This window comes from Colius striatus, chromosome 2, assembly GCF_028858725.1.
Source record: "Colius striatus isolate bColStr4 chromosome 2, bColStr4.1.hap1, whole genome shotgun sequence".
NCBI lineage: Eukaryota > Metazoa > Chordata > Aves > Coliiformes > Coliidae > Colius > Colius striatus.
This window is the reverse complement of record NC_084760.1, coordinates 1,036,734-1,061,331: the sequence shown is the minus strand read 5'-3', so window position 1 is coordinate 1,061,331 and position 24,598 is coordinate 1,036,734. Positions and strand designations below refer to the sequence as shown.

Here is a 24,598-nt window from a genome sequence, read left to right as displayed (position 1 = left end):
CTTAATCCAGAAAGGCTCAATCACTCCATGGCTGGAGATCAAGGGAAAGCACAGATTCAGGGTAACAGTCACCTAACAAAGAGACAGCTGAGGCTGGAAAGGCAACATTAAATGTAAATGTTAATGTCAATTAAATGTAAATATTTACAATAATGTAAATATTTGTCCAAGGAAAATTAACACTGAAGCCATTGTAACAACTGCAGAGTCAAGCAGACAGGCTGGGAGTAATACCTACCCCTCTAACACCTGCCCCACGGACCAGAGGAGTCTGTGTTCTGTTTCACAACAGTGACAGTAGATGACGGCTTTGGAAACAGTTTCAAAACCTCTGGCTGAGAAACACCGAGACACAGGCTCCTGAGAAACCTTGGAAATGAAACTGGGGACGTTCCCCACCAAATAAGCCTCTAGAAATGTCAGGCTAGTCAGCCCTTAGTGCTAAATTTACGTTGCCAGGAGTCCAAGCAGAAATAAAGCAACCACTCTTGTCCAGAAGGCAACAACCCAACCTTTCCAACTTTTTATTTGTTTTATTGAGACAAAATGCAACATTCCCACCTGGAAGCCACTGACGTCTGCTGTGCCACGTTCAGACCTGGAGAGGTGGCTTTAGCACTCAGGTTCCTCCCAGATTCAGCTTCTCCCCCTTGCACTGGAGCTTTATGCAAGCTCTGATACTCCCCAGGACACGTCTGTTTAAGGGAGCCGCTGGAGTTCAAGCTTATCAGCAGATGGTGCTTCAAAGACATCATCTTCAACAGTTTCTTCTATTGGCTTCATTTTTGCTGAGGTTCTCAGGTAAGGAGAGGTCCGGCCTGGGCCTGCCACGGTTACAAAGAAACCACCCATTAATTTAACAGCACGTACCCACAGCTCCTTGTGCCAAGGCATACACAATCCAACGGTCCTGCCCTAGTTCCCTCACCAGGGGACTGCAAAAGTGAAGGTTCCTTTGTTATTTGGCCACAGGCATGAGGGAAGTTCTGGTGGTGGGGCAGCCACGCTGCTACGAGCCAACAACACCTCTGAGGCTCCAGCCCTGCAGCTCCCCTCTGCAAACCCTGACTGCAAGAGAACACGACTAACAGGCGAAGGCTGCCACTTCTGACTGCCAGTGGCTTCATTGCTCTAGGACAATCCCTTAGAAAAGCAGCCACTCACAAAACTGAGCGGAGCGCACACAGCAGCCCCTGATGGCAAGATGTTACATGGAGGCTGTGGACAAGTTACTGCTGCAAGCCAGTCTATTATAGCTAGCTTTTCAGCATGAGGTTAAACCAGAGAGCTCCTTCAACATCAGCAAAAGAGGTTTATTTCCTATGGTTCACTCTGACATTGCTTCTGCGCTCGGACACTTTTTGTCCCGGTACCACCCAGCGTTAAACCACCCCAAGGGCACAAGCTGGTAAACAGCCAGCACACGCTGACCAGAAAGACTGGGGAAGTCATTGAAACACCAGTTTAGAAGAAGAGAGCTAGAAGCAGTTGTCCTGTGTGACAGATTGTCTGTACACAAGCTGGAAACTCGACTTCCCTCGAACAAATACCGACAGCCACAAGGCAGCTGTCGCTGCAGGGCCATCCTTGCTGCTCTACTCTGCTAAGGAAGCCTGTGCATGAGGCAGGACTCCTTTGTGTTTCATATGGCACACACAGAGAACAAAACCCTACCCACAGGCAGGGGCAGCAGGTGGCTGTGTCACTGCATTTCTCACTCACACAAACACTGCTCAGAATTAGCTTTTTTAGAACTTTTCATGCTAGAACTGTATTAGTGTTTTTCTTTTAAGCATCCCAAATCTACTCTGATAAAGGGATATTCACACCAGTTTTAAAATGTTGGAATTCAGCACTTTTTCATTGCTTTATTAGTAGGTTATGACCATTTTTTGGATGGTTCTCTGTTGTTTAACAGGGCTTACTTCTCTCCAGACATAAGAAGCCCTAAGTCTGTGGAACTGGATCCACTGTTTGGTCTAATACTGTCAAGCTGCTTGCTCACAGGCATGCTCCTTTTACCCCAAATACAAAAAACCCCTTGTCTGCTGATACCTTGATCCAGATGCACAGATGTTCACAAGTCCAATCCTGATTCCAAACTCCTGCCTTCCATCCACTACTCTGCTGCACTCTCTCTCTGACCTAAGCTTAAACACCTATTAAAATGGCATTTCCCATGAAACCCTGCTTTTATCCACGAGCTGAGTGTAAGACAGGGAGCACACAGAGCGAGATAACAGCAACAGAAGGATTACCAAATCAAGCCTCTTCTACATCCCTACTCAGCATAGAAGTTTGCAAACACACATTTACACACATTTATGACCTGCTGGAGAGCAGTTCTGCAGAGAGAGACCTGGGAGTGCTGGTTGATAATAAACTGACCATGAGTCAGCAATGTGCCCTCGTGGGCAAGAAGCCAATGGCAGCCTGGGATGCAGCAAGAAGAGTGTGGGCAGCAGGTCAAGGGAGGTTCTGCTCCCCCTCTCCTTTGCCCTGGTGAGGCCTCATCTGGAGTCCTGTGTCCAGTTCTGGGCTCCTCAGCTCCAGAGGGACAGGGAAGTGCTGGAGAGAGGCCAGCACAGGGCCACCAAGATGATCAGGGGACTGGAGCATCTTTCATACGAGGAAAGGCTGCGGGACCTGGGGCTGTTTAGTCTGGAGAAGAGGAGACTGAGGGGGGATCTTATTAACATTTATAACTATCTAAAGGGTGGGTGTCAGGAGGTTGGGACATCCCTCTTTTCTATAGCAGCCAGCAACAGGACAAGGGGTGATGGGATGAAGCTGGAACACAAAAAGTTCCACTTAAACATAAGGAAAAACTATTTCAGTGTTTGAGTGAGGGAGCCCTGGCCCAGGCTGCCCAGGGAGGGTGTGGAGGCTCCTTCCTTGGAGGGCTTCAAGACCCACCTGGACACGTTCCTGTGTGACCTGATCTAGGTGACCCTGCTTCTGCAGGGGGGTTGGACTGGATGATCTTTAAAGGTCCCTTCCAACCCTACCATGCTGTGATTCTATCATTTACAGACCAGCAAGTCTGACTGATCTAAGCAGCACAGCAAGAGACCGTGTCACTAGTAAGTATGTGAATTGCTATCAAGCAGTAGAATGACTCAGTACAAACTGATACCAAAATGCTTTCTGAAGGACTGTCACTGAGGTGCAGCTGCTCTTGCAGTTAGGTCGAACTCCTGCTTCACTCAAACCTTGGCAAAACAGACGCGTCGATTTCATCAACCAACAAATCACACAGAGATGGATGTCAAGCACAAGCACCAGGTGACAAACAAACCCCACACCTTAATACCTTTTCTGAGGCTGGTTGCTGAGTTAATGTGATGTTATCAACAGAAAACACCATGCTGCAAACGACTCACTCCGTAAGCATTATAGAACTCTTGTTGGTTATTTCCTTAACATAAAAGCAAAGAGTTAGTTGGGTTTCTTAGTTAGTTAGATCCAAAACACAGTTGTCAGTCATCAGTATTTGCACTCTTTCACTAGACACTTTGAGAAAAGTTTTACGTCCGTTCCTTGAGAAAAATGGGTCCAAGCTTATTGTCTGCAGCAGAGACAAAAGCACAGTCCTAAAAGGCTGGATTATACAGAACCACAAATGCTCATTTTTTTTCAAGTCTATGGAAATTAGGGGAATAAATCTTATTGATATGGTACTAATCAGATATTGCAATGGGGAGCTTCTGTTCACATAACAATCAACCACCTAGCAATGACAAGGCAGTACTCCTACACTGCTCCTCTACAGGGAAGCTTCCTCACTAAATCTTCTGAGGTTTTGGGTGTTTTCAGGGGGTTGGTTAGCTGGTTGCTTCATGAAATAAACGGCTGCATGATTGCAGAAGGAGGATCCAGGGGAACAGCGCTGGCAGGGTATGCTCCTCACACCAAACCTTAACAAACAAAACCAAAAGGCTGGCTGCTGCACTGAGGTTTGTGGGAACACAGCAGTGGGAAGGCAAACGACAGCTTTTTGGTCACTTTGCCCTGTGATCTGAAAAAAAAAGAAGAAAGTGCATACATGGGCAGCATCCCAGTGGAACACAAACCTTTAATCAGAGCTCACCTGGGCTGCAAACCCCTCACTGGCAATGGCAACGTACCCAGGAATAAACAAGCTACTTTGGCAAGAGGAAAGATTGAAACGTTACAGTTTAGAGAGATAAATAACCTTTCACCCAGAACTTTCATCAGCTCTTTACAGAAGTCAGAGGCATTGCATTGACCCCAGTGCACAGCAGAAGAAAGGCTTGTACTTCCTGGGGTGTCTGACACCAACTGCTGTCAGACTGAGCAACTCTGGAACACAAAAGACACTTAAACCCCTCTGCTGGGGAAAACACACCCCATACACACATCAGGAAACATGGTACACAAACCAAGTACAACGGGGGAAGCTGTGTTTGTCAAGTCTGTGCTGAGCATGGAGGTGTCTCAGGGAGTCACGTCATTACAGCTGAACATGTCACACATTTAGATCCCAAAGCTGAAATACCAGTGTCAGTGTTCTGCTGCTGAGCCTGAAAGAGAATCTTAATTCTACCCAACTGCACAAACACAGTTGTGCAATTTCCTTCAGGCTTCTGAGGGTGCAAGTTCATCCAAGGGCAGGCAGTGCAAAAGAGTGGCTTCACTGCCAGGGAGCTTTGCTGTGGAACAGGTGAGAAGCCGGTCAAGAGCTATGGGTAAAGACCAGAGAACAGAGCAACACACAAGACTTCGTGGCAGGGCTGCCTGATCAAGAGGAGCAAGCAGATGGAAGCCTTCTGTAGACAACTGGATGAAGCTTCACAATTGCAGGCCTTGGTACTTGTGGGGAACTTTATCCACCCCAGCATCTGGTGGAAAGGCAAGAGGGCTGGGTGCAAGCAGTCCAGGAGATCTCTGGAGAGCGTGGCAGGTAACTTCACAGAAGTGATCGACGAGCCGGCTAGGAGAGGTGCTCTGCTGGACCTGTCACTGACCAACAAGGAAGAACTCATCAGGGAGCTGATGGTCACCTTGGCTGCAGCATCCAGGGGCTGCTGGAGTTTAAGATACTGAGAAGTGTGCAAGACAAATAGTAGAGTTACATCATCCCTGGACCTGAGAACAGGAGAGTGTGGGACTTATTTGGCATGAAGCTATGGGACACAGCCTGCAAGGGCAAAAGGACCCGAGGGCAGATGGCTGATCTTCAAGGAGACAGTCCTCAAAACACAAAACCAGTCCGCTCCAGTGTACAGAAAGTTGAGCAAGCATGGTGGGAGGCTGGCATCAACGAACAGGAAAGTCCTGAGGGAGCTCAAACACACACACACAGATGAAGTGGAAGCGTGGATGAGCTGCTTGGGGGCAATACAGAAGCATGGCCCAAGCATGACCACTTCAGTCAACAAGGCAAACGCAAGACTCTGAGGTGGAATCAGCTCAGGCAAATTAGGAATTAGGTCACCTATAGGTGCTGAGGGCTGGCTGATGCAACTGCAAGACTCTTCTCTACCACCTTGGAGAGGCCGTGGCAGGCAGGGGAGAGAAGACAGGCAAATGTCATTGCCATTTTCAATAAGGGCAAGGAAGGGCACCCAGGGAACTGCCAGCCCATCAGCCTAACCTCAGTCCCCAGGAAGACTCTGGAGCCTGTCTCCCTGGAAGCCGTGCCCAGGCACATGCAGGATGGGAAGGTGACTGGGAACAGCCAGCCTGGATGTCCCAGGGACAGGTAGTGCCTGACCAGCCTCATCACCTTCTGTGGTGACATGCTGGGCTCTGTGCACGAAGGGAGTGGATGTCATTCACTGGGACATAGCACAGCCCTCCACAGCCTCCTGCCATAGAATCCTTGTAGCCAAATAGGTGACATATGGGCAGGGTACACGGACTATAGCTTGGGTAAAAAGCTCACTGAGGTCACAGGGTGGTGAACAGCAGTGCCAAACCCAGCTGGCAGTTAGTCACCAGCACTGTCCCTCAAGGGCCAATACCAAGGCCTGCAGTGGTCCATGTATTAATGAGCTGGATGATGGAATGGAGTGCACTCCCATCAAGTTCACAGGCAACAAGGGACTGCAGCTGTTTGTTGACAGGCCAGAGGGTAGGGCAGCTAGTCAGAGGCGGGAGAAAAGAACAGACAGAAACCACACAAAGTTCAACAAAGGCAAATTCCTGCACCTGGGACATGACAAACCCACACAGCAGCACAGCCTGGGGGTCACCTGGCTGGAGAGCAGCTTTGCAGAAGCAGATCTGGGGGTCCTGCTGGACACAACATGGAATACGAGCCAGCAGAGTGCCCCTGCAGTGAAAATGCCCATCCACACAATGGGCCACAGCAGCAGCACACACTGGGCAATATCAGCAAGCCAATAAAAGAGATTAATCTCCTTTATGTGGCACTTGTGAGACAAGACCTGGAATGCTGTGTCCACTTTTGGGCTTCCCCATACAAGACAGACATGGAGATAGTGGAGTGAGTGCAGTGGACAGCCACCACGATGGTCAGGGGCTGGAGCATGTGAGGGACATGGAGAGGCTGCAAGACCTGGGTGTGCTCAGCATTATGAACAGAAGGTTCTCAGGGGACCCCACTGTTGTCTTTGGCTACCTAATGGAAATTATGAAGAAGACAGAGCCACACTTCCCAGAGGCATGCACTGAAGAACAAAGGACAACATGAGCTGCAATAGAGAAGTCTTTTTCCCCACGAGGACGGTAAGATCCTGGTACAGGTTGCCCAGAGATGCTGTGAAATCTTCTGCTGTGGAAATATTCAAAGCCTGACTAGACATGACCCTGAGTAACCTGCTGGAGCTGATCCTGCTTTGAACAGGGGTTCAGACTAGACAATCTGCAGAGGTTCCTTCCAACCTCAGCTGTTCTGTGATTCTAAAAGTCCTTTCAGGGAACAGAGGAGAAAGAAACAACACTGGAATTGTCATCAAACTATATGCCAGATGTCATCCTTAATGTTCTAGTAGGGTGCAACACTAGCAGGGCTCTTGCCTCCATCTGTCTGAGCCTGCAGCCTATGCCACTGTTTAGGAGTGAAAACAGGCCCCTCCAAGTCTGCAGCAGTTCCTGGATGAGAACTGTGAGGAACACAATGGAAAAGACACAATCAAACTGGAAATTGCAAGTGCTTTCAATCACTTTCCCTTCTCAGCAGAGTTTACCCATTATAAATAACTGGAAGTGATTTTTTTTTTCCTCCTCATATATTTGAATTCTAATTCCTAAATATATATATATATATATTCCCCAAATAAAACTAAATAATCCTACTCTGATGGTCTGAAACCCCATTAAACTAACAGCTTACGACAAATGAGAAAACTGAGCATCTTCTGAGGTTTTTGGTTCAAAAGCTGCTTTGAGCTCAGACTACTGTCAAAGCTAAGACTCAGGAAAACAGAAAGTAAAAAATAACAATAGCCTAGGGAAAAAAAATCATCTAGAGGGTTTCCATAAAGGAATAAATCCCAAGAGTAAAAGCAAAAAAGGTCAGGCTTCTTCCCTCCTTTCACCTTTCTGTATTACTCCTGTCATACACAGCACAGGGGAGGAGAGCCTGGCAGGCTCTTTGGAGATTTTCCAGGTGGCATCAAAATAGTTATTGTACAACACATTTCTCCAAACCTGCCAGTGCAAACTGTCTCAGGAGAAAATGCAGAGCACCAAGCTGCTGGGGGAAAAAGCTCTGTCTGGGTTTGCAGTTTCCACGAGCACAAGTCAGACCAAAGGAGACAACACTGTGGCAGCCGTTTACATTCACAGTTTTGCCCCACTGCTGTAAACATTCCATATCATGCCTACACATTCACATGATGCCAAAAAGTATTACAATACACGCTGGGGTTTTGCCAGTATCTAGATGAAGTAGCTTCTGTTAGCACACCCAGCCTTATGCATCTTACCGATTGCTTAGAGACAGGTCCTTACACTTAGCTGCTGTACAGCAGCATCCACAAAGCTATGGGCTGCTCCCGCTGAAGACAACGGGAGTGCTACCGTCACCTCTTACAACCAGCCAAGCTGTGTTCAAAACAGGCATGCAGGATCTGAGGCACTCACGGAGAGAGGATGCAGAGGACGTCCCACGGAGAAACATCTGCAAGCCATCCTCACTGTCGCTGGTACTGGCCATGCTATTCCTCATCTGCATCACCGACAGCTGGGAGCAAAGACTGGGCTGACGGTCAATCTTCTTTGAAGCCTGAAAAACAAAGAAGTAACACTAAAGTAATTATTTTTTAAAAGGTATTAAGTTAAAACAAAAGCAGGAACCAACATTTCCCTCTGCAGCAGGTGCTCTGGTCTCAGCTCTGACCATCCGTGAACCAAGAACCACGCTGTGCAGTGTGGATTGATTTAAAGATGCCAGCGATATACTGGAACTGGAACGCTGACAAGCACAAAGCTCCAGACTAATGATTCCATTTTAATCCTGTTTTTCACTGGACTTTTCATGTGTTTCCCTAGGGAAAGGTTCAGTTTCATTCTTTGGTAATTCACTATTCAGGTATGATGCTCTGCAATTAAACACAGCCTTTATGATGAGCCTGGTCCTTGCTAAACGAGCCAGCATGCTAGAGAGAGAGTTTAGCCATTTGTATCTCAGCACAGACCTGTTCACTTGCCTGGCTTTTCATTTCATCATGTTAGAAAGCAGTGAAGGTTATTCCTTCCCAGCAGATGATCATTTGGCCCTTGGCTTTACTGAAGGCAGACTAAATGCATCATGTGAACATTGTCCTCTGCTTGTCAAATGGCTTGAAGAGCCTCCATTTGCTTTGAATAGTCTTTCTGCAAAGTCTTTGTACTCTAATATCCACATGAAACTCTACATTATACCTTGTTAAGCACTACTGCAAAGCCAGAATGCTATTTTAGGTCTATGCAAAAGGTAGTAATCAATGACAAAAGCATAACGGGTAATTCGCTGAACTTGAGAGTTCATGAATTAGCATTCTGTTCCATGCAGAGAGGAATGACTGTTTTCCCAACAGCACTGACAATCCCCATAGCTAGGAGAAAATCACAAGGTTCCCTGCAAATAAATGGATGCCTTTATCCTGCTTCCCTCTATGCACTGCATTGACACTCTTTAGCTTCTTACAGCTGTCTTAATTGTGAATAACCTGCCCTCAAGTTGTTCTCCTGCATGTCACCTGTGTGCAGAACGACCTTTTCCATCGAGAGCGTCACCAGCTAAAGAGGGACATTAAAGACACCAACACTGTGTATTTGGCAAGGAAGCCTGTGAGCAGTGACATGCCCACAGGGTGCTGGCAATGGGGAAATAAAGAAGAGCTTACTTGACAGGCAGCTCTTGTCCTATGCTATGTAAGAAGGGCTTGTGCAACAGGATTTTCAGGTGGGCAGCAATAAAAAGGTACTACAAGTTTCCCAAAGGCTCACTCCTGGGTTTTATCACACAAGTGACTGTGTTACAAGAATCTATAGTTCACGTGACTATTGCCACTAAAAACAAAGACCTGGTAGAAGTCACAGTGTTCAGATGAAGTTAAGGCATTAAGCCAAAGGAGGGGCAAAGTTTGGTGGGTTTTTTAATACTCAGAACATATGGTAAGGGCCTTTCACTAAAAACAATCAATTACAACATCACCACGAGTGCCTCATTACACTTCCCCTTCAAGAAATATTTAGACTGGTGCTGAAGCTCTCCAAGTGCCAGAAGTCGTCAGCACAAGTTTGTTGCAGATGACTTTGTACGCCACATGTGATGCCCTGATGCTGTCAGCCGTGTGTATGAGGGAAGGAAAGAGGAAATAAGGAGAGTAAAACAGAGGAAAAGGAGAAAATTGGGGGAAAAAAAGAGGAATAAAAAAGACAGGGGGAAAAAAGAAAAACACAAGACAAGGTGAGAAGTGAGGAGAACAGCAGCCTCCCAGGAGAAGCAGCCTGAATGCACACACAGCAGGCATGTGGCTGCATGTTCCCTTCATATGCCACACTCCAGAAAGCACTGTCTGTTAGATGTGGGTTTAATACAGAACCTTCCCCCTGACATTATTTTCTTTTGCAGCTTTAACCACTGGCTTTATAAAATGCATTTCACAGATGGTATGTTTCTACCAGATCATTTTGATCTTGCTGCATTAGTAAGGCAGAAGCAGTGACCCAAAACAGTTTTGAGGATGTGACTGCAAAGCAGCATCATCCCCTGTTTCACTGACCTAAGGGAGACTGAGCAGGGCTTCCTTGCTGTTAAATTGTTTCTCCAGCAATTCTTTCTCTGCTCTTTCTATAGCCAGCATAAAACTGAGGAAGCTTGCAATGTCTCATTAGCCACAAAGATGTTACAAGCTGCAGCTGCTGAAGTCTGTGGTACAGTAGCAGTGGCAGTCATTCCTTTCAGATCCTTTACTAGTACACTCCACCTTTGCACAAGCTACTATTTAACCTATACTGGGAGATATGCCTGGGCAATCTGATGAGAAGGGTTTTTGCTTCGAGTCAGTGTGAGTTAAATACAGACAGAAGGCAAAACCACTGTATTGAAAATGACAAAGCTTTTCATAGGTGATGGTGGAAGTCCTTCAAGCAAATTATATGAGGCCCCTACAGCCACCACATTAATAATAAAAAGCCACATAAGTCACAGACAAGTCACCAACCAAATGTTGCTAAACCATGTAACTACCAGACAAAATGAAAGGAAAACAAATTCATCTCTATATATCCATGGCTGTACCCAGAGCACTCACTGTGACGCCTAAGACACACATCCTCCACATGGAAAGAGGAATAACTTACACTCAGAACACCAAACATTTTACATGTGTTTCTATTTTATGTGTATTTCATGCCTCCTTTCACTAAGTGCATCACATCAACCTCACATTCTCTTCTTCTTGTATTTGCAGCCTTCGAACATGTGTTGGAATTATTCTTCAGTTGTTTGGGGGCAGCAAGCCAACTCTTCAAGGATTAATGAGCAAGAATACTCATGGAGAAGTACCTTTTAAACTCCTGGCCATCATGCCTGCTAGTTGGCTAGAAATACTTATGCATCAGTTCTGAATCCCAACCTCTCTTGCAGGTTACTGTGCTAACTTGAACCAACATTGGTTCTGACAAATACACTGCACCAACTCATATCTTGGCACTGAAAAGCAATGAGTGTGAACTCAGCAGCCCGTAGCAGCAGTGGAAAAAAAGGCTGTTTAAGATGATTCAAAGTTGAAGCAACAATGCATTTGTGTGGGGGAGGAAAACTCCCAAATGAAACTTCAGTTGCTTACCTTGTCATTTAAGGTGGGGTCATTCAACGAATAGAGCTTATTTGTAATATCTTTGCCAATAAGGTACTTAAAGATCTCATACAGAAATGGCTCAGAGTCCAGAAAATAAGTCAGCCTCTCCCTGGACCAGCACAGAAACTTGCAGTTATCGTCTGCAATGATGGTGACCTGAGAAAACACACACTGAGCATCAGCACTCCCCTTTTGCTTTAAAACAGAGAGTATTCCAACACTTAAAACAAGTGATAACATTTCAGTTGTGCCCACAGTTAAAGTAACTCTGGAAACTCCAATACTCAGCATTCCTTAGAGCGTGACATTTGCAAACACAAAGCATCTCAGCTGTTTTAAGCTGAGCAGCATGGCCAGCTTGTTTTCTCAGAGAACCTGCGGGAGGCAATAGGGGAAAATCTCCCTTAAGTTCCCAAACCATAAAGGCATTTATGTTAGAGGAGGTTTACATACTAAAGTCAGTCCTATAGCCATGATGCTACATACATCCCAACAGGCCTACAGGATGCCTGGGTTTATTTTATGCCACTGTCACCAAACAGGGACAACTGGTTTAACCCAAAGGTCTCCATCAGAGAGTTTACAGTGATTTACAGAACATATTTTCACTGTTGTCTCTTCGCTGTCAGCCCTGCTGGTCCCACAAGTACCACCTTCTAGCAGCTGAGCTAAGGCTGTGTTTGTTCTGTCACTGATAATTCAGCTCTGGAGAGTTGCAGAGGAGCTTCCACCGTCTGCAGAGAAGCTGGACCTGCCAGGTTCACCCCCCTGTGCCGCCAGAGGGCAATAGCATCCCCCGAAACCTGCACTGCTTGGTGACACTCTACAGCCTGTTCTGACACCAGGAAACCAGGTGCTCTCCTGCTATTACAAACTGATGCTACAGAGAAATATCCAGCCTAAGAAATGCTGGGGAGCTGCCGGGTACCCATGGGTTCTGACTTCCCAGTCTGCACCACTGGCACACGGGCTGGGGCAGAACTGGCTGGCCTTGCCAGCAGGTAGGGATTGCATCTGGGTGAATTTTTAAGGCAGGTATGAGTTGATGCTGAGGTATGAGCCTTTTTCCCTCAGAGGGAGCTGCTCATCTCCTGCAGCTTACGAGAGAAACGGGCCGTGCCAAGAGAGCGGCCATGCTGAATGGTCTCGCTGCTGTGAAATGAGTACAGCTGGACAATCCTCTCTCCTTGGCCTTAAGCCTGCCATTTGACTGGAACATATGACATCAATCACTGATTTTAGAGTCCACATTGCTGTCCCACCTCCCCTTCCTGCAGGGTATGAGCATGGAGGTACTCAGTCAGCCATAGCCCGGCATTATTACACATCTCAGGTAAAGAACAAGTGAGAGGCAGGGAAACAGCCATCCTAGTACTATGAAGAAATAAATTCTCTACTGGTACTTTTCCCCACAAGCCACAGTGTACCATATCCTTTGATGCGGTAGCAGAATTACACTGCTAGACACATCCACCCTTATTGTTCCCTGTGTGCCTACTTTCGCTCCAAATACCGTGATCTCTTTCCCCTTATGTTGCTCCAACAACTCTGGAAATCACAGAAGCATTAATATGTGCAGATAAATACTAGCTTCAAACTCCCAGAGCCTGAAGTTTTAGTCCTTCCTTTCAGTCACACCAAGTATTTCAACCATTATCTTCCCTCTTCTGTTTTTGAACCAGCCATGACTCTGCTCATATCATTTATATTTTCCTCCAGTAAAGCTATCTCTCAAATGTATCTGTTCTGAATAACCTCTTGACACAAGATAAACTTGGAAAGAGTAACAGAGAGGAGAACAGCAAAAGCTTGCTCAGCAAGCACCACCATAGTACTGAGCTGCAGCATTTAACTGATTCTTGATGTGGTCTATCGTGAAACAACAGACCCTGAAAGCTGGCAACACCATGCAAACCAAATACTGCTGACCCAATTGATACTCTGCTTTTGAATGATCTCACCAGCTCACACCCAGAGACTTTTAAGCCAAAGTGTACCTGGAATTTCTCACCCCGGTTCATCTGCGTGGACCTGAATTCAGGAGAGTCGATGAAGGCACAGGGGTAAATGTTGTGCAGGAAATGCCCTCGGTAAGAAACCTTCATTCTGCAAATAGAAACGTGGGAAGCAATGCTGTAAAGCCACGGAGGTTGATTAAGTCAATCTAAATTTGGATGCAATTGTTGACAATGGTAAAGCAGGAGGTAACTGGCCACAAACCTGTTCATCTTCTGCAATGTCAGCCCCAGAGCTACCCTGCTTTCTGTATAAACTGATTCCAAGCACAACAGGTTGCCAGCCAGTTCCAGTAGCCAAATGTGGTGTGTAGCTTCAAAATGGAAAGGGTCTGCAGAGCGATGCTACACAGCCAGACCAGAGCCCAGCCTCCTTTAGACAACCAGCTGTGCAGGAACAAGCAGCTGATGACTTCCAAGAAAAATGCTGAAGCCTGACGGCGCTGTTGCTGTCATCAGAAATTGGTTAAAATACTGGCCAGAACTTAAGAGCTTCAAGGTTACAGCCTGGCCATGGGCATTCATTGCAGCCATTCCCATTCGGGTCCTGCCAGCCTCTGGGCAGTGCACCTGCCCCTCTTTGCTCGCACAGACGTGTGTAACGAAGCAATTCCAATAGCCCTGTTGTTTTAAAAGCTACTGGATGGGATATTTTTTTCCTTTCCTCATGCACAACAATCTTTAACCTTAAAACCTGAGAATGCCTGGAAAATATGACTCATATGTGACAGAGCCCTGGCCCAGGCTGCCCAGGGAGGGTGTGGAGGCTTCTTCCTTGGAGGGCTTCCACCTGGATGCGTTCCTGTGTGACCTGATCTAGGTGACCCTGCTTGTGCAGGGAGGTTGGACTGGATGATCTCTAAAGGTCCCTTCCAACCCCTACCATTCTATGATTCTATGATATCCAAGACTCAAATTTCTTTCCTTGTTCAGGAAGACACTGCCTTTGGTATCACACAAACGGGATTCTCGCTAAAATCCATGCAGCTAGCTGCAGACACAAGTGGAAACATAATATGTTCCTGTAAGAGATATCATTGTCACTTGGAAAGTGTCACAACATCACCTATGCCTATTGACATCTGGCTGCAGGCCAGTGACATTCAAAAAGCTAACAAAACCCCACCAACTCCCTCATCTGTTGAACCGTCACACAGAGCACGTGTGCCCACGCTGTGCAGAACCTACTTCCCCTTCAGCAGGATGCTCAGCCTATCGTCAACTGATGTTTTATCTTCTGCAGCATAGGCCTGACCCATCTTCAAAGTCTGAATGTTGCAGAACTGCCCAGTCAGCCTTTGGAAGAGCTCTGGAGGCACATGGAGAGGTTCAAACATTCTTTTGTAGAGGCTGCTAAGCTCCTTCTCTATCTTGATCTAGAATGAGAGACCAAAAGACGCTGATAAACACAGAGGCATTAGTTCAAAGAAGGTCAAGCCTGCACACATGGTTTAGCTTTTGCATTTGAGGAATATTGCCACATTTATGCAAGGAGACAAGTCATAAATACGTGATGTCTATCCACGAGCACTGCCCACAACAAGGTGACCAAAACCTGACCTAAAAGCAGCCAGGTTGGCACACTGGTGTTTTAGGATGCTATTCCATCCAGGTGGCACATTATATCAGACACAAGGAGCCTTCTGAAACTTCTGCTGATGCAACAGCAAACAGGACTTGGGCCAGATTTACTTTCACAGGAAAAAAAGAGGAAGCTGTCTGTGTTTTCTTCACACCAGATGCACACCTCATTCTGGCCATCTCTCAGGCTCTCCTGGGAGCCCCTTTCATCCCTGAGCTTCTTGGCTTACTTGCAGTGGAAAAACAATACTGTGAGTCTTGAAAAACAAACTGATGATACTGAAATCAACCGTGCTGAGGGAGGGGAAGGACAACACTGCCACCTGAACACCCCCCATCTAGGAGCCCATCCAAACTCAGGCAGTGGCACCGAGGGAAAGGAAGCTGGTTGAAGTGCTAAGTCTTTCCTGAATGAAGGTAGAAAGGAATGAGACAGTGTCCTGGCTTCCCTGAAAGCACAGGCAGCCTGAACAAAGCCTGCACATTTGCTGGGAGGGAAACAAACTGCAACAATAAGCACATGTAATGAAAAGATAAATTATACAAAGAAGGGAAAGGAAAAGGCAGAAAAAGAAGGAAGGAGTCAGCACCCCAACAAATGAGAATACAAGTATACACAATTGCCTGGAATTTCTTTTTTCAATCACAATTAAAGAACAGGGGAGGAGAGAAGGCAGCAGCACGGGAGTTTGGGAGCCACCTTTCCTCTGACAGCAGCCAACAGTGGGAATCAAGAAACCTCTGGTCATCTTATGGCTGAAGGAGGTGGAGAACCCCAAATGACTGCAGGAGGCCCCTGAGGGCTTCAACCTGCTTCCCTGGGGAGCATTCTAGGGTGAAAACACCACTCTTTGGCTCCTAAGCAATACATGTATTTCACATCCAAAGTCCCCCCCTTAGCTGTTCTCAGCAGGATCACACATGTGAGAAACAGCAAATCAAGCCCAACACAAAGCTCTGGGAAAACTGAGAAGGTTTCAAGATTATTTAAATATAGTACAAAGTGAACTGAGGCAGAAACCTTCCAGATGTGTGGAAGCCTATCTGAAGTGTTCCACAGCCAGCCTCAGCCGTTGGCTGTGCTCCATCCCACACACAGACCACGGAACGCCATGGGAATCACTCTGGGAGTGACAGTCCCACAGGCAGAGATGGATGGCCACTCCTGCAGGAGTATACAGTGTGCTATGAAATCCCTCAACAGCAGAGATAAAGCTGCTTGTGTGGCCTTGCTGTGATCGTTTTGTGGCTTCCCAGCCTTCACATTTCCACAGCAGCTCAACAAAAGGATATCCCAAACCTGCAGGCTTCTCCTGTTTCCCCAGACAGCCCCAAACCACGAAAACTGCAGGCAGCTCTATGAAACACTGAGATCTGTAAAGCTGCCTTCATGTGAAGCACACACCAACACCTGTCTCCAAAACTGCCACCATTGTGGACATTTATGACCCACAACTGTGCTAAAGCATTGTTGGCATGGATAGATCAACAAATCTAATATAAACTTTAATGACATGTGAACTGCTACCTCCTCAAGAGGATCTACTTCAGCCCTCTATCACCATTTTCCAACCTGTCTCCCTCCTCCTGTAGACACACCTCTGCCCCAGAAGTGCTGTCAGGAACGAGAAGAATATGAATGTCCAGGCAAGATTAACAACAATCACAGGATTAACAATCCAGCATCACTGAGGTTGGAAAGGGCCTGTGGAGGTCATCTGGTCCACCCCCCTGCTCAGGCAGGGTCACCTCAAGTAAAGCTGTACAGGACCACGTCCAGATGGCTTTTGAATATCCCCAAGGATGGAGATGCCACAACTGCGTGCTCAGGACAAGCAGTGCCAGTGCTTGGTCACACTCTCTTTGCACTCTGTCTTCAGATATTTTGGTAAGATTCCCCTGAGCCTGCTTTTCTCCAGGCTAAACAGTCCCAGCTGTCCTGAGAGGAGAGATGCTTCAGTCCCTTCATCATCTTCACTGGACTCTCTCTACTATGTCCCAGTCTCTCTTCCACTGGAAAAGCCCAGATCTTGACCCAGCACTCCAGGTGTGTCTCACCAGTGCTGAACACAGGAAGGATCATTTACTTCAACTTGCTGGCAATGCTTTAGGAAAAGCTTCAGGAGATGTAGCCCAGGGTACTGTTGCCTCTCTGTTGCAAGGGCACATCGCTGGCTCGTGTTGAACTTGTCACCTCGGGCCTACATGTCTTTCTGTGCCAGCTGGCGTGTGCTGGTGCATGGGGTTATTCCTCCCCAGGTGCAGGACTTCACACTTCTTGTTAGACTTCATAAGGTTCCTGTTGGCCCATTGCTCCAGTCTGCTGAGGTCCCTCCAGATGGTACAAGCCCTCTGGCCCATCAGCCCTTCCTCCCAGTGTTGTATCATCAGGGTACGCTCTGCCCCATCATCCAGATCAATGAAGACATCAGACAGGACTGAGCCTAGCACTGACCCCTAGGTTACACTGCTAGACTCCATACCCCTGATTACCATGCTCATCCCAGCCCTTTGGCTAGTCCTCAATCCATCTCACTGTGTCCTGACCCAGCCCCTGCTTCAACACCTTCTCTAGGAGGATTTTATGGGACATAGTCTTGAAATGCCTTACCAAAATTAAGGTAGACAGTAGTCACCACTCTCATCTATCTGGCCACTCATTTAATCTTAGAACATTATCAAGCTGGTTAAGCATGATGTCCCCATGGTGAATCTATCCAACCACTTTTTTGTCCTTCACAAGCATAGAAATGGTTTCCAGGATGAGCTATTCCATCAGTTTCTGGGGGATGGAAGTGAGGCTGGCTGGTCTGCAGGCTCCTGGGTCCTCCTTCTTGCCCTTTTTTGAAGAAAGGAGTGTCATTTGCTTTCCTCCACTCCTCAGGCACTTCTCAGTTGCCACAACTGTTCCAAGACAACGAAGAGTGGCCTCACAGTGACATCAGCACCCACAGGTTCATGCCATCAGGGCTCATATATCTACATCCAGTCTGTCACTTGACCTGTGGTTACACCAGGCTCACACCCAATCAGTTGCTAATTAAACCTTCCACCAGTGACTACATTTACATGGAACCCAGGCTCTGAATTTCCTGCATGTTCCTCACACCACAGCCATCAGTGCCTCAGAGCATGAAACAAGGACTAAACTTAAACTGGGAAGAGCAATTGGACTGTGCTGGGGATTGCCCTGAAACGTTTGGTTTCAAAGGTGTTCCACATACCTGTAAAGGCTGATGACTGCTTGCCAACAGGCTTTTAACAGGCATAGCCATTTCATTTGCACCTCTTTTCATACGTGGCCACTGCAGCTCAGGGAAATTCCTTCTCAGATAAACACACAAGTGGTTTCCAAGGCTGATGAATTACAACAAAGCACACACAGACACGAGGGTAGGATCCAGCCCCGGAGCCTTAGTGCAAACCCTGAACTAGCACGTAATTCAGGTTTCGTGGTCTTCCTCTGCAACACTCAAAACAGAAGCAGGCATAACCACTTTCTTAAAAGACTGATCATGGCTGGACACCAGAGAGATAAATTTAGCTGCTTCCCCCTTTACAAACAGCTGCCTCCTCCTCCAGCCATGCCTGTGGGTCATGCTCCCAGGGAGCCACACGGCTAGGTGCAATGTTTTGTTCAGCAGTGGCTGAAATGTTCTGGGGTGCTGCCAGAGCTCCGAGTCACAGCTCAGTACACACAGTGATTGGACTCTTTCAGCTTCCACTCAGCCTAAAAAGAGTCAAACCTGCAAAGCTCCAAGGAGTCAAAAAAACAACCCCAAACAAAGCCACAGAAATAATGTTCTGGTCAGAAGAGAATCTCACTGCTATTCTGCATGCTCCATCTAACGAAACAAGTATCTCACAACAGAACACATCCATTATTCATTCTCTGATATGACTGACTTGTGATCATTCTTTGATTCCCTTTTTTTTCCTCAAAAACATCATTTGTGAGCATGACTAAATGAAATCGACCTTGAGGTGGGCAATACAATAGTTGCAGACAGAAAAATGAGTTCCTAAAAACCTCTTTTTCTTTTTTTCCTCCATTCTCTAGCTCTGTACAGGAAAAGCACTTCAAGAGAAGCTTCAGGTTGATAATAAACAGAATGTGCCAGCTAAGGAGACGTGTGTGACTACCAGACATCACTTCAAATAAGCTTGCTGACCACAGTCTGCAACAGATTCATGTATTATTTGGGATACTACCCTGTTTCCATACAAATTCAGCTATAGTTTAAATCCACAGAACTAGGTATACAGAGAGCAGCTTTCAGAGAAGCTGAGTGCCCCCAGTTCTCAGACACCACCTGCAGTGGTAGGAATACAAATCTCTTGAAGCCAGGCTCCAGCTCTCCTTTGCCTTACAGTTTACACCACTATGAATCCATTCTGGGTTTTTTTCCTCATACTTCTAGAAAGCAGCAATAAAGTGCATCTCACCTGTGACCCTATGAAGCTAGGCTGGCAGCTGACTGCAGACACAAACTGGCAGAGACTGGCTTCACTGGCTCTACATTACCACAGGATCTCAAGGGCTGGAAGAGACCTGGAAAGCTCATCCAGTGCAACCCCCCTGCCAGAGCAGCACCACCTAGAGCAGGGCACACAGGAACTCATCCAGCTGGGTTGGAATGTCTCCAGAGAAGGAGACTCCACAGCCCATCTGGGCAGCCCCTGCCAGGGCTCCCTCACCTCAACAGGGAACAAGTTTGTCCTTGTGCTCCTTTGGAATCTCTTCTGTTCCAGCTTGTACCTGTTGCCCCTTGTCCTGTCATTGGCCATCCCTGAGCACAGCCTGGCTCCAGCCTCCTCACACCCACCCTTGATGGGTTTGTAACATGAATGAGGTCACCCCTCAGTCTTCTCCAAGCTGCAGAGCCCCAGCTCCCTCAGCCTTTCATCACAAGGCAGATGCTCCACTCCATCATCTCTGTGGCCCTGCACTGAGCTCTCTCCAGCAGCTCCCTGTGCTTCTGGAACTGAGGGGCCCAGAGCTGGACACAATATTCCAGATGTGGTCTCACAAGGGCAGAGCAATGGGGGAGCAGAACCTCTCTCCACCTACTGCTCACAGCCCTTCCCATCCACCCCAGGCTGCCATTGGCCTCCTTGGCCACGAGGGCACTGGCTTATGCTCATCCTGCTGCCCACCAGCACCCTCAGCTCCCTTTCCCCTGCACAGCTCTCTAACAGTTCATCCCCAGCCTGAGCTGGTACATGGGGTTGTTCTTTCCCAGATGCAAGACTCCACCCTTGCCCTTGTTGGATTGCATTAGATTTCTCCCTGCCCACCCCTCCAGCCTGTCCAGGGCTGGTTGGATGGCAGCACAGCCTCTGGGGTGCAGCCCCTGTCCCCAGTTCAGTATCATCATTTAAGCTGTCTTCTAGGTCTGACAGAAGTCAAGCTTGATGATGGCTTGCCAGGAAAGGAGGAGGTTGCTAATTTCCCAGCTGCTCTCTTGCACAGGCTTTATTTACTCGGTGAAGAGATTATTTCTAGCTAGATTTTGTTTTGTACCAGCTGCCACACACTTCCAGGCTGTGTCTGATTTTGGGCAGAGTTATTCTGCTGATAATATAACTCCATATATACCCCTGCAATCTTCACATTATAAACATCAGTGCCTTAGCCTTTGGAGGCTACAGAAGGCACTATTACCACTTTTAACACTTATCACTTCATCAATATTTGACTGGCACTATAACAGCAACTGTTATTTCAAAGTTTATCTGGGTTTGATAAGCACACACAAACAGAAGGCTGGGCTGCTAATCATTCTGCAGAGGTAAGATTATTCAGGCAGCAGTATACTCTATCAGCATAAATTGATTTTCTATTGGTGCATACATTTAGCTGAAGGTAGGGCAAAGAATCTTGTGTTGTTGGAACACATTCCAAATGTGCCTTTGGAGTGTATCTGAATAAGGTTATCCCAATGCATCCTTGGGAGGGAAAGAAAAGGAGCTGCAAAATTCCCAGATGTGACCCTCAAAACTCAATGAATGCACTAAATGAGATAGAAGGATGGATCATCTTAATACTGCTCTTCCCACACCTTACTCAACTCTGCTGCTTATCTCCAAGTCCCACACATGTCCAAAAAAGGTGAGCAGCATCTCACCTCTCATTTGCATTGAAAAGGATTGTGGCAGCACACAACTTATGGGATAAAGCACTCTGTCAGCAAAGCAGGATATGAAGCTCACTTACAAACAGACATCAGCATTGGTTTCTATGTTGAAATAAAAGTCTAATCAGGGCACTTGTCATTTTATCAGTCTCCTTGCACACCACAGAGGATGTTCAAGACTTAAAAGCAAACTAGGAAAGTTTGAGCCCTCCCAAACTCCTAACTGAAAAAAACCACTGACCTGGAATGTGCAATCTGAAGTATCTTAGAAAGACTTTATTTGAGGATGTCTGCACACATGTACTCTTGTGAGTGGCACGGTGGGGAAACAACACACAACCCCCAGTACACCACTTCTGGTGTCTCTGCAGAGAAACAATGCAATCCTTTCCTTGCCACCAAAAGCACCCCCAAACCAAGGCACAACAGCCAAAACTTCTGAGGTCAAATCATTGTTAAAAAATGTGGAGTTTGAGGAGATAAGTATGTACTGCAGGAGATCACACTGAGGGTCTGGGTCCTCAGTGCATCAAGAAGAGTGTGGGCAGCAGGTTGAGAGAAGTTCTGCTCCCCCTCTTCTCTGCCCTGCTGAGGCCTCATCTGGAGTCCTGTGTCCAGTTCTGGGCTCCTCAGCTCAAGAGGGACAGGGAAGTGCTGGAGAGAGGCCAGCACAGGGCCACCAAGATGATCAGGGGACTGGAGCATCTTTCATATGAGGAAAGGCTGTGGGACCTGGGGCTGTTTAGTCTGGAGAAGAGGAGACTGAGGGGGGATCTTATTAACATTTATAAATATCTAAAGGGTGGGTGTCAGGAGGTTGGGACAGCACTTTTTTACTGTTGTATCCAGTGACAGGACAAGGGGTGATGGAAAGAAGCTGAACACAAAAAGTTCCATTGAAGCACAAGGAAAAGCTATTTTATTGTTGAGGTGAGGGAGCCTTGGCCCAGGCTGCCCAGGGACGGTGTGGAGGCTCCAAACCCACCTGGACACGTTCCTGTGTGACCTGATCTAGGTGGGAAGTGCTTTGGCAGGGGTTTGCACTGGATGATCTCTAAAGGTCCCTTCCAACCCCTACCATTCTATGAGTCTATGATCCTCCCTGAAGTGCTTCACTTCATCCAAAAGAACTGCTGTCTAACTCATGACCTGCTGTGCAAACATGGGCAAAACTCCCCTTTTCTTGCTGCTCCTCAGGCTGCTGGGGCCATTTAGCCAAGATACGTACCGGCCTTCTTTTATACACCAAGAAGATGAAATGCAAGAGGTTGACAACCAAAAACACAGAATTCCAGATCAGTATGTCCAAGGCACAACGGTAGAGTGTAGCCCAAATGATGAACAACGCACACCCTGTGGAAATTGAACAAGAGGAGGTTAAATGTCACTGAACAATGCTCACAAAGTCACGAAGAGCACACACACTGGGTGTAAGCACAAGGGAACAGTGGTATGTCCTACAAGCTTTAGGCTCTGTGCATCAACACATGCACTGATAGCTGAGCTAATCATTATAACGCCACAAAGAGGCACTTGGAGAAGGCTGAGAGCAGACTGCAGTCCTATTGCATGGGGGTGCAATACTGGAGCAACAATCATTCAGATCAGGACTGAGGAAAGAGAAAGGTGCAGTCCACAGAAAGCAAAAATGGGATAAGGGAGGATTGTATCTTTAATACAAACAAAGTGGGTCACAGAGCTTTATTACTAGTATTGCATTAAACAGACAAACAAAAGCCTAAAAACAGTCTCCTGAAGTCATACAGAGATATGTTTGACAATTCAAAGGAAGTGCCAGTGCTGCACTTTGAGGTCACAGCAGGAACCTGACTTCTCTCCTGTGACAGAAAACTTCAAATGTTTACTCTCATTGGTTGCTCTGCTTTGCCTTATCTTTTAAGGCAATTGCCATTATTCATTCTGTGTGATTGGGGATACTATTTTTAGTACAAAGGCAATGCTTATCAAATGATTGGCTATGCATCAGTGAGTCTCTCTCAGATAACTAATAGAGATGGTTGCAGAGGTCAAAGATATATTTTCCCTTAAGTTTCATGCAAAGGCAGCAAAGGAGAAGGTGCCAAATTAGTGTCCTTTTCCTCTTTCTCCTCAGAAATGATTCTGAATCCACAAACTCGGTATTACCCACTCTCACTGGCCAGGATCAGAAAACAAGCCTTGAAAAACCCCATGCAGAGCAGGGTCAAAGTAAAGGGGACACATTCCTAGGAACCAGGCTTCATTGCTTCTGTTGCCCACAGAATAAATTTGCTTCCAGCTGCCACTTCACTCCAAAAAACTGATTCCCTATCTCTTCAAAATGCAACAAGACCCAAGGTCCAAAGTGGCAGGCTCAGCAAGTACAGGGCTCCTATTACTTTTAAAACAGGAACTGCACAGACAAAATGTCTTGCAACACTCAGACCCTTGGTCCTCTGGGTAGTCTGGTTCTTATTAAGTTTGGTTTTCTACCTATTATAGGAAAAAGGCAAGATCATTGTAAGTTCAACCATCAAAGTGACATCACACAACTGTATGGGTCAGTTCCATGGGATAAGCATGCTCGAAGTGCTGTGCTGTGATACACCCAGGTTTATCTTTCTTAATCTGGAGTGACTCACTCATTTCTCCTTTGACCACAGACATCATCCCATACAGAGGGCTGGGGCTCTGAAGTAGCTGTGGGACTGCAAGAGTATTATGAAACCATGCTTGCTTGGTCTCAACCATGCCAAATTTAGTTTTTCCTCTGAAGCCCAATTTTGGTACCAGCAGATGACCACAGTGGTGGAGGGAATCTAAGTTCAGGAGCATACAGACTGTACCAGACGTGTATGAAATCACACTGATGAGCCACACACGCCATGTGTTTGAATCCACATTTGAAGAACACAAAGGGCAACATCAGCGTCAACCTCCTCTATTGCAGACATGTCTGTCAGTGTACATACTGGAAAGCTAAAATTAAGGTCTCAAGGATCCAAAACTTAACTATGATTTGGAATGTAATGAACTTTAAGGTCAGTCATGTCTCAAGTAAATGGGGGCCACTTGCTTTCTAGTTGACATCTATGCAGGTTTGAAGATGTAAACTGTATTACTAGGGAAGTTAAGAGCATAGAGACATATAACTGTTCTAGAAAAGGTCTGTGAGGGTCATAACAGACCCCCACTTACAACAAAAAACACCCTCAGAGTCAAACAACCATCAGTATGGGCTGGAACTTCACTGTGAATTGAAGGGACCGGGAGAGAGCTCCATGACGACCACAAGCTGATTTCTGTCACAGGAAGGTTGCAAACCTCTCCAGAATAATGCTCCTACCTATGGTGAGCAGGCCTCGCAGGAAAATCATGTGGAGGTTCAGAGTAGTTGGAATGAGCAGTCCAACTGCAAAGCAAGCGTTTGCCACGTGGAAAACAAGGTGATGAATCTCTTTCCAGTTTTCGCACGCAGTCTCGTTGAAAGGCACAGCAGTGGCGTTTCTGAAGTCTGGAATAAAGCTGAGTGGGGTAACAGTGAGTGGGCTCATTGCTGTAGCATTCATCTTGCAGACTCCTGCAATGAGAGGGAAGGGGGGAAAAT

General features: G+C 46.8%; 1 protein-coding gene across 1 annotated transcript; it reads right to left on the bottom strand.

Moving 5' to 3' along the window:
* Nucleotides 1-566: 566 nt before the first annotated feature.
* On the bottom strand, nucleotides 567-24,560 carry BVES (blood vessel epicardial substance). Its single transcript, XM_061989747.1, has 7 exons — nucleotides 24,338-24,560; nucleotides 22,241-22,365; nucleotides 14,483-14,670; nucleotides 13,277-13,385; nucleotides 11,268-11,435; nucleotides 8,074-8,215; nucleotides 567-824 (listed from the first exon to the last, which is right to left on the bottom strand). The coding sequence occupies exons 1-7, from the start codon at nucleotides 24,558-24,560 to the stop codon at nucleotides 700-702; spliced, it is 1,080 nt and encodes a 359-aa protein (XP_061845731.1). The 3' UTR covers nucleotides 567-699.
* Between the last annotated feature and the right edge of the window lie 38 nt (nucleotides 24,561-24,598).